At 39.9% G+C, this 10177-nt stretch overlaps 1 protein-coding gene across 1 annotated transcript; it reads right to left on the reverse strand.

Annotated features, from left to right (window-relative positions):
* Nucleotides 1-87: 87 nt before the first annotated feature.
* LOC139949635 (uncharacterized) lies at nt 88-10172 on the reverse strand. The gene is made up of 9 exons (XM_071948079.1): nt 9185-10172; nt 8352-8509; nt 7233-7331; nt 6406-6555; nt 5092-5839; nt 4304-4542; nt 3475-3650; nt 2365-2825; nt 88-1529 (listed from the first exon to the last, which is right to left on the reverse strand). Exons 1-9 carry the CDS (start codon nt 9717-9719, stop codon nt 940-942), a joined length of 3156 nt encoding a protein of 1051 aa, XP_071804180.1. The 5' UTR covers nt 9720-10172; the 3' UTR covers nt 88-939.
* Nucleotides 10173-10177: the final 5 nt, after the last annotated feature.

Here is a 10177-nt window from a genome sequence, read left to right on the forward strand (position 1 = left end):
TCATGACGTTGTTTTACTCATTTCTCAAAAACTACAGCACCTCAGCAAATAATATTTTTCAGGGAAGCTTTCTACTATCATTATCTTCAAACTGTGTCAGTTTAGTGTGCACATTGTGTACAAAAAGTACATAGACCTTTAAATTAATCAATTATAGAATAATGAGAAGGAGATCGTTGTACAAAGCAAGTAGGCCTACGGAGTGTAACAACAATTGTTTTTGTTTTTTTCTGTGGGGCACTTAACCCTGCTACTGGCTTTGGCACAGTATTTATAGTGCTGCTGCTTTTACCAAAATTGTTCTTACAAGTTCTCAATTTGTATTAAACTTGACATATAAAAAAAGGCATGATACAAAGGCTTTATTATCAAACAAATTATTTGATCAAACCACTGCACAAACATCCGAAACTGAGAGAACTTTAAATGTGCCAATTTTCAGTTGGAACGGTGGGTTATTCAACTTGTTTGTATTAAATGCCTTCACTATTTTCACAGGTAAGCTGGTGTATTGTTAGTCTTGGCACAAGACCTAGTTGCAATTACTTGTTTTTGTTTTCCAACTGCATCAGGATTGTACAGTACCCTTGTTTAAATGCTACGGTGTAGTAACCAATGGTGTTGTGTGACCCTTTTTCAAGTAGCAAATTTGTGGTTTTCAATTGAACAAGAAAGGATACTTTAAATAATTTACAATCTTTTCTGCACAAACTTTTAAATCTATGTGGTTGATTTGACAAAATGAACCCTTCCATGCAATCATTTTGAATCCTTCTGTCTCATGTGGACACCTGTTCAGCATTTTGTAAAACTTTATTTTACTAAGGACCAAGTGCACCATTTCTTGTTTCTCTTGTGTTCTGTTCTGTAAAATCGCATAGAGTCATGCAGGAACGCTCTGTGTTATGTGCTCTAAAAAAGGTTTAATTATTATTATTACTATGTATTCTTAGCAGGTAGTTTCAAATTCCTCATAACACCTGATGGATCTAAGATGAACACAGCTCCGTGTTGGAGATCAATTGTTTCTGTCACGATGCTTTCTTGAATATCCAAGCTCTCCGAACAGACTTCGTAACCCTCTACAATCTCATTACCACAAATGCTGATTTCAGAATCCACTACCTGATTTCCTAACAACACCAACTCATCATGCTCAACAGCATCGTCTAAAAGACGGGGCTTCTTCAGAGGAGACTCGTACTCATCATCGTTGTGTCGCCCTCTGTTGACGTGTATTGGTAAGTTTGTACTTGCGTGTTGGTCGGTCATGTTTAGTTTACCCGGTGGAATGGCTTGGTTAAGGGTTGCTAGTGATGCCTCCATGTGTATCAGTGCTGCTGAAAGTACCTCCCTGTCTGTTATGGTTTGTGTGAGGTCTAGGAGTTGCTTAGCGATGAATTGGCATCGTGCTGCTTCCTGGTTGTAGGATGTGTCTTCATCAATGGTTGGGGTGGTGGATGCTTGTAGTGGAGAATCATAATGTGATGTAGTACATGATGTTTGGGCTTCAACGGCTGCAAGGATTGCTGTATATAAAACATATTTCTTTATTAATCTTATAAATGGTCCATTGAAGTGATAGGAGTTTGTTTTTTGTTTATTTAGATGATCTTCCCGTCAAGGGAACTCGGTAAACTCCCACAAGGGGGGTATAAACACCAAGCTGGCACAGCCAATCTCTATCATTCAAACTTTGGTTTAACGAATGTCTTTGATTATGAATTGCACAAATCAAGATTTAGATACTAGACAACAATACTTATTCTAGTCCTTGTGAAATTAGCTTGGTAAGATTCGAACCCACAACCTTGTGATTGCAAGTCCTGCAGTCTAACCACTGGACCACAAATTGTTTTTATCACCGTCTTATATCCCTCAAAACCATTTAAAATATTGTACATTGTGCTTGTAGACTAATCCATGAAGCCTTGCATGGCATAAGAGAAGGTTCTAGCTGAGACTGGCCATGCATAAATCAATAAGTGATATTGCGCCCCAAGGAAAAGGTGTTGCAGTTGGCCATAATGGCGAATGGTTTCTGCTATGGGCAATTGCACAGTTGGTTTTCCGTTTGACGTTCAGTTTCTAATGTCAAACAAGAAGGACCAGTTACTCTTTTGTCATTCAACATTCATGTGTGCACAAATCTGAATAAATTGTATTGAATAATTTGTCATATGTTCAGACCACCATGGGCCTTTCTTCAAATGGTGTTGTAGTTCACCACAATAGAAAATACATTCTGCTATGGGCAATAGCACAGGTAGTTTCTCGTTCGATATTCATATTGTGCATAAATCCTGGTGAACTGTATTGAATAATTTTTCATCTGTCAAGACCCGATGGGCCTTTCTTCATTACCTTCTAAGTTGGAGGTAGCTTCCTCTTCAGGGGACAGCCCAGAGGTAGTATTATCACACTCCTCTTCCTCGTCATTATCAACTGCACCAAAGACCTGCTCCCCGCCCCCAACCACCGCCCCCTCGTCCACCGTCAGGAAGGGGCTGAAGAGGTAAGATGACGGCAACCTCTCCCACAGCATCTCATTCTTGTTGGTGATACACTCCAGAAGGTGCTCACAAAGATAACCAGACCTTGTAAAGTCCTGGCAGGAGCAGGATGGAATGCTGAGGTCTACCACGTTGCCATCGTTGGGATGATCGGGGCTGTGGAAAAGCTCGCTGGGGGACTGTTGTTTTGTCAGTGTCTTGGCCTTTATACGTTGTTGGCAGTGGTCGATAAAGGGCTTGGGGCGGTTGTAGAGAAGTGGGGGTACACCGGTGTTGGTGCTGGTGCTCCATTCTGTGTTCACCTCCACATATCTGTAAGGATTGTAAATATAAATAATTACGTAAATCGGCTTGAAGGCTTAACTGCATCATGGTACATTGCATTATCGTTGCATGGTTGGCAGGGTGGTTGAAACCACTCAACCCTAGTGTTTCTGATGAGCTGATTGTGGGTTGGAGACCCGGTCATACCACTTGTGTCCTTGAGCAAGATACTATACCATAATTGCTTCACCCTCCAGATGGGACATTAAACTGTAGATCCCATGTACTACCATTTGTTTTGAGCGTAAAAGAACCCATAACACTTATTGTGGAAGAGTAGGGGTTAACCCAAGTGCTTGGTTCACGGATTGCTCAGCCTTGGGAACAACAGTGATAAAGTTTACTTATTGAGGCAGCGTTTGTTTCATAACCATTATTGTATAATAATAACTAGGGTTAGTAGTAGTGCTAGGATTAGTAGTGCACATTCGATAACCAAGAACACTTATTGTACGATAGTAGGTGTTACATAACTCGGGTGTTTCTGGTTTAATAGTAAGCACCCTTGTTTCCTCAGGCGTGTGAGCTACAGTGATTAAGTTCACTTATGAGGCAACCTTGGTTTCATTAAAAGAATATATGATAATATTTACAAATGAATCCGCACTAATTATAAGTGACCTATCTGACTCTTTACCTTGCATATAAATCAGGCAGTATGGTGTTAACCAGTAGGCTCAGCAAATTGTGAAGTGGGTAGCTGCGATTACTGGTGATGAAATTATAACTCATTGCTTCACGCTGGTCCTCAATACCATTGTTCATGATTAGTGGAAGCATCTGCCGTTGTTGCCGGAAAACGTAAGCCCATCTCTGTAATTAAACATACAGCCATTAAACCATTTGGTTTCAACACGGTGTTTTTATAACTGAAATATGAGCTGTTCTGTTTGACTTAAAGTATTACTTTTTGTAGCTGCGTTATGCAAATATTTTCTGCCGGCTTTTCACAAAGTAAATTCACCTAAAGTTGTCCCGTCAGACAGGCTGGAGTTAGCCTCTCCACAGTAACAGTGTGAAAGATGTCTTTTTCAAAGGACCATTGTGTATGACGTCACAAAAATAAACAGCACCCTCACAGAGGTCAAAGGAAGACGTATCATTGGCTGAGAGTTGTACTTGGTGCGTACACACTTGCACATTTCTATTGTTTGACCTCAGCGACTGTCTCCTGCGCAAAACCAGTGCTGCCCAGTCAGAGCGGCAATTGCCGTGGGTTATTACGAGGCCTTCACATACCTGTATGTTTGAAAGCCACTTCTCCCGAAACCAAGCTCGCATTAGCTTTAACTTACAAGACATGCAGCTTGAACTTCGCTCTTGATGGGGCATTGTCCTCTTGGAAACTGTCCTCTTGTAAGGGGCACTCAATGAGGAAAATATAAATTTGTATTGGGCACCACAGCAAAGTGCACCACGGCAATTGCTGTGGGTGCCATGGGTTATTACAAGGCCTGCACATGTACCTGTATGTTTGAAAGCCACTTCTCCCGGAACCACGCTCGCATCAGCTTTAACTTAGCCTTGCTCGATACCTCCTTCAGTTTGTCCATGGCTTCCTGGTAGCTATCTATAGTACGAGCCGTTGCAACCGCCGTCATCTTACAGAGCAACTGCTGATAGTTGAGTATTCCATGCTTTGGGTTGGATAGCCAGCGCTCCCAGGCTTGCTCACGTCGGATGTCAGAGATGAAAACTCGACACTCTAAAAAACATGCAGATGTACAAGTAAAGAAATTGAATGATGACAATGACAATTGACAGTATTCAGGTTGGTCATAAGTATGAACTTATTTATCTTGAAATAACATATGTACAGTAACTATTATACGACTACACATGCAGGTTGTTACTAGATTTTCCCCCTGTGTTTAAGAAGATCATGGATATTCTACATACTGATAAACAAAGATCTTGAAAGCTGGAACGAGACAAATTCAATGCAGTAAAACTTTGCATTGTCACCAAAATGAAATAATGGAGATTTGTACACAGACTAGTGAGCAGACTATTTTATCTACTGAAGGAAAAGAGAGACAAACAAGACATGAAACAAATTTCCTTAAATTAGGATAAATCATCCGGTTGGTGCAACATAGCTCCTAATAACGTATTCATGGAATTGAAGTTTTAGCATGAAAGGTTGTATCATGTTTAAAATAACTAGAGTGTTTGAGAGAGCTTTCTGGTCTAGTTACAACCTTGTTGCACTGACACGATGAAGTTCTCAAACATTGCATGCATTGTACTTAACCTGGAAACACTTTCTCCACTGTTTGAATCTCCTCATTAGAAGCATCTACAACAAACTGCTGAGGTCTCCAGCTAGGGTTGTCTTTCTTGATGACCGCTAACGCCTCCCCCAGATCACTCGCCGATTCTCTCTCCATAACGATCATCGCCGCTATTTGGTAGTCACAATTTGTATGCACAAGCAGGAAGTACAGTGGTACCGCATAGTCAGCTGCTCTATGCGCTGCGTCCAAGAAGGTTAGCTCCGAACCATAACGAGCCAAGAGCTGTCTTTGAGAATGGGTCTGATACACAAAGAGTAAGCCTTCAGTCGATGAGTCAAATCTCTGGTCTTTGGTGGAATCCATATTAATTTTGTGATGTTTTTGATTGATTGTGCTACACTCTTGTGTTTTGTCAGACCACTCTAACGTCGAATCGTCAGTACCAACAGAACTCCTAAAGAAAACGAATCCATTATTGGCTCGCTCCTCCAGCAAGCCATACACCAGCTCCTCCAGCTTGTCTATCTTCAATTTGGATGAGATTGAACTCGCAGACACCTTGAAGATGCGGTTTGCGATGTCCTTTTGCGTTGGGAAGAAGCGGCGGTTTGAATGTGGCGGGCATGGAGAATCCTGAAATAGTTCCTCCTTGACAAATTCTTTGATGGATTGCTCGATCAGTGGAATGGATTTCATTCCATTGCTGATGAGCTGCAGCATTTTTTCGTTGACCCGTTTGTCTATTGGTTGTTTGACGCCAGCAGCCTGTGAAAAATAAAAAGTTTTGACATTTTTACCTCAACTTAAAGGGAAGGTATAAGTTTGGTAATCACACTTAAAGTTAATGGCAAAAAAACTTACTCGGTTAGAAGTAAAGCATTTTGAGAAACATTTTACATTTTAAGTAATGTGGTTATGGACAAGTGTTATATATCAGTTTTATCCCCAATAATTTGAAATTGATAAGTATTACTGACCGTAACATCTCTCAGATTGTGTATTCCAATTACGGATTATTCTTCCTAGAGAGACATCATCACTCCATAATTTCAACAATACCTCAAAACGTGACCCCCTTTTGAAATGAAATTTTCATAGATTAGTTTTACTGTATGAAGGATTAGAACAATCAAGCGGTTCAAAAAAAACAAAGACATACTTTGCATTTAAAAGGGAGGATTGATATCAAAAGTTGTGTGAAAAGTGTTCCTAGAACATTACCTTGATACATACTGACTAATATTCTGAGCAGATGTAATGTACAAGATAAAATAAACAAACCCACTTAATGCATACAACAAAGGGTGACATTTTACAAATGATAACAGTACCTCTCCCAGAGGATGATTTCTGTGGCTGTCAACGTCAGGAAACTCTATATAGAATCGAGACTCAGTCGTCACTCCCTTTTCCTTCATAGTTGACTTGATATGCTTTGAGAGTTCCCTCCGTCTGTGCTCGGTCAGTTTGCTGACATCAAACTATTTCAGTAAGAGACAAATAATAGATGGAAATTTGCATGGGGATACAGAATTTTAAATTTGGTTTACCCATTCCACTGAATTTGTGTAAGCACTTGTATACTCAGTATTTTGCCCGAGGTCTGTGAACCAAATATCAGGCATATTACTCGGGTGGGATTCTAACCCACGACCTTTGCAATTCTAGAGCAGTGTCTTACCAACTAGATCACTAAGATTGCATGGTAATGTACCACTTTGCAACAAACTAAGTGGTAGAAGGTCCACAATTCAATAACAATTGATGCAGCAAAGAGAATGTGGCGGAGCGGGCAAGCGAATTAGACTCAAGATCTCAAGATAATCAGAGTGTGAAGGCCTAACTATGTATAAAAGACCTATATCATGCTGCCACCATCTCAGTCATGTTCCTTGAATCAAATAACAATAATGAATGCAAATAATCATTTTGCAAATAGGAACCGGACTATTTTGTCCTTCCAGCTTCGGTTTGATATATCGATGGGAAAAAAACAAGATGGCTGCGCCATGATAAAGGTCTATAGCCACGCTGTCTTTCAGTTTGAATGTTCACTACTTGTTTATTATTTCGTGAATTATTATAAACATGAGTTATTGTACTGGACGTTATTCAAAATCAAACTTGCAAGTTCAATTTTTTTTTAGTAAGTTCTTACTTTGAAGTCTGGCAGCAGCATGACATGCCGGATCGTGATGTGACAAGGGCATCCAACTTTCTTTGAAGCCTGTGTGCAAAGGCGTCGCTTGCTTTTGGTCTGTAAATAAATATCAAATATTCACTTGTAAATAAGAGGAATCTTTTACAGCTACATTTACGCAAGTTTGTTTCAATAATGATCATACTGTAGGTATGCAGGAAAGTGAGCAAAACTCATTTTGTTTCATCAGTACCAACAATTTTTATCTCGATTCAAAAAAATTGTTTATCTCAATTGTTTTTAAACGACCTCCTGATGTTACCATCACTGGGTTTTATACAGACATTTGGGCTAGTTAAAGGTAAGGGGTCAGGGCTAGAATAATTTGTGGTATGTCGTGGTCAAGCGTTCTACAGCATCAGACTCAGTTGATGGTTGAATCACTTGACTATGGGTTTTCCCAGGTAATGACAAAAGTGCCAATGATGAGGCATAATTGCTTCTCTCCGCCCAGGTGTATAATTTATGGGAACCTAAGAGGGCCGAGAGGGTATTGTGTTCAATTTATAACTCCTGTCTGCCTGTATGTGTTAATTTAATCAGCTTGGGGTTGTCTGCCAACATGGGAGTTGAGAAAGTGAGGGGAATTGTCTTAGAGGTGCTCAGGTATTTGTAAAGTGCCTTGATCTAGCCACCATTATGTTATATTATTATTGTTAGTACTTTGTAGTTTGGTATTGAAACCAAGGATGCCTCAAAAGTGAACTTGTAGCTAGCAAAACGTGAGGAAACCTGCAAACAAGGATGTTTGCTACATGTATGTGAACCAGAAACACTAGGGTTAACCCCTTCTCTAACACCAGAAGTGTTCTATGTTCTTTTACATGAACCACCAGTCCTACTGAAGGACAAAGCAATTGATGGATGGCAGTATGCGTCATCGCAGTATGCGTCATCTTTGATGTACATGTATTAACAAGGGAAAAGTGCATGCGTGTACGCGCTGCGCATGCACTTTTCCCTTGTTAAAACATCAAAAGCGGTCGATGACGCTTACTGCAATCCATCTATTATGGTAAAGTATCTTGCTCAAGGACACTGGGTGTCAAGACCGGGACTCGAACCAACACTTTATACCTTCTTGACAGAGTTGGGATGAGGCTTTCCGTGGTGACATGTGAGTTTCTTGTTGCCCATCATGATGTATGGAATCCCATCCAACAAGAGTTTGGGAGAAATTTCATTGTCGAATCCACCGCCATTTAAATGAATGTGATGGGAGTGCTTTATTTCATCTGAAAGTAAAGATAAACAAAATAATCAATATGTTAGTTTCGGGAAGCCAAAATTTCTACAAATGGGAGAGGATTTTGAAGAAAGTTTTTTAGGTAGTTAAATTGTAGTTGCGATAACGTAACCCTCTATAGCAACTAGTTAAATTGTGACATTTGTAACTTACCAAACTGTTTCAGTATTCATGATTTAAATGTTGTTTAAAGGAACACGTTGCCTTAGATCGGTCGAGTTGGTCTTTGAAAAGCGTTTGTAACCGTTTTTTATAAAATGCATATGGGTAGAAAGATGTTGTAAAAGTAGAATACAATGATCCACACAAACATGCCTGGTTTTCCTTTTACCTCGTCAACTAACACGTCGGCCATTTATGGGGGTCAAAATTTTGACTCCCATAAATGGCCGACCATGTTAGTTCGCACAGTAGAAGGAAAACCACGCAATTTCGAGGCAAACTTGTGTGGATCATTGTATTCTACTTTTAAAACATCTTTCCAACCATATGCATTTTATAAAAAACGGTTACAAACGCTTTTGTTTTGACCAACTCGTCCGATCCAAGGCAACGTGTTCCTTTAATGGGCCAAAATTTCCCTCGGAATGATGAAATTGCCCGCACCACAACACAAGAAATTGAGAATAAATGTTCAACCAAATTTTCGAAAAAATATTCATACCAAAAGACTTCCCAAAGTCTCTGTCTGGATTTCCAATCAAAAACTTAGAAGTTGTTTCAATCTCGTAATCTTGTACCGCCTGTTCCACTTTGTCATAGTTTGTAAACCATGGCAACGGGCTGACCTCTGTTATCCTTGTCTCCTCATTGGTTGAATGTAATGGTAAGGTCTCAGTTTTGACACATGAACTTTGACATGGGTTCATGATCTCCTCCATAATGCATACAGCCTGCGAGACCCCCTCCGGCTGTATGTTTTTGTGTCCACCCTTGTTACTGGTGGAAACATCATGTGGTGATCTTAAACAGTTTCTTCCGGGTTGATGCAGAGGTTGACCATTGACATCGTCTCCTTTTTGTGTTTGATGAGAAATAATAGTTGATGACTCCTCCATTTCTAATTTGTTGAATGTATCCAAACCATGGATAGATGTTTGTCCACTCACTGTTTCAAGCAGTGCATTGCCATTATTTAATGGTACCTTCTTTACCACACAATTTGTAAGGCATGTTCGGTGTACAACAATGATGTACATGTAAATAGTCACTGACTCGAACTCTGCAAACTCACGTCTTAATATTTAATATGATTATGAGCATGCTGAGTTACCAACACTTTGAAGAAAGCAACATCATCATCATCAATCATTACAGTCTGGTGTGCAGTGGTGGATAACGAACAGCTGTCAGCTGCTGTACTTACTAATATATAGTAGGCCTTTGTCATATATCGTGAAACAATTACAAAGTTTCAACAAAGCATCAACCTGTTGTTAGTGTTATGTCAACACAAGAAGAAATAACTAATTCACTGTGTGTGTAGATCGAGATCCCTGCCATGTCTGCCGCTTGGAGATTGCGTTGCTCAGTCCTAAGTAACACTGCACGGTAACGGTTCACAATTTTATTAAAAGTTAGTTATTCTGACCATGGAGGTAGAATTTTAGATACAGACTACTTTTACAGAGCAGTGGATGGTCGTTTCTTGTCGTCT

Source organism: Asterias amurensis, chromosome 17 (assembly GCF_032118995.1).
Source record: "Asterias amurensis chromosome 17, ASM3211899v1".
Lineage (NCBI taxonomy): Eukaryota > Metazoa > Echinodermata > Asteroidea > Forcipulatida > Asteriidae > Asterias > Asterias amurensis.

Bases quoted from the DNA above. Each gene is read 5' to 3' on its own strand.
- LOC139949635 (XM_071948079.1), bottom strand. From the start codon at position 9,719: ATGTACATCATTGTTGTACACCGAACATGCCTTACAAATTGTGTGGTA. The intron at 6,556-7,232 runs GTAAGAACTTAC...TTACTGAAATAG, and splicing joins TGCTGCTGCCAGACTTCAAA to TTTGATGTCAGCAAACTGAC. The intron at 3,651-4,303 runs GTACATGTGCAG...GTTTAATTACAG, and splicing joins AGTGGCTTTCAAACATACAG to AGATGGGCTTACGTTTTCCG.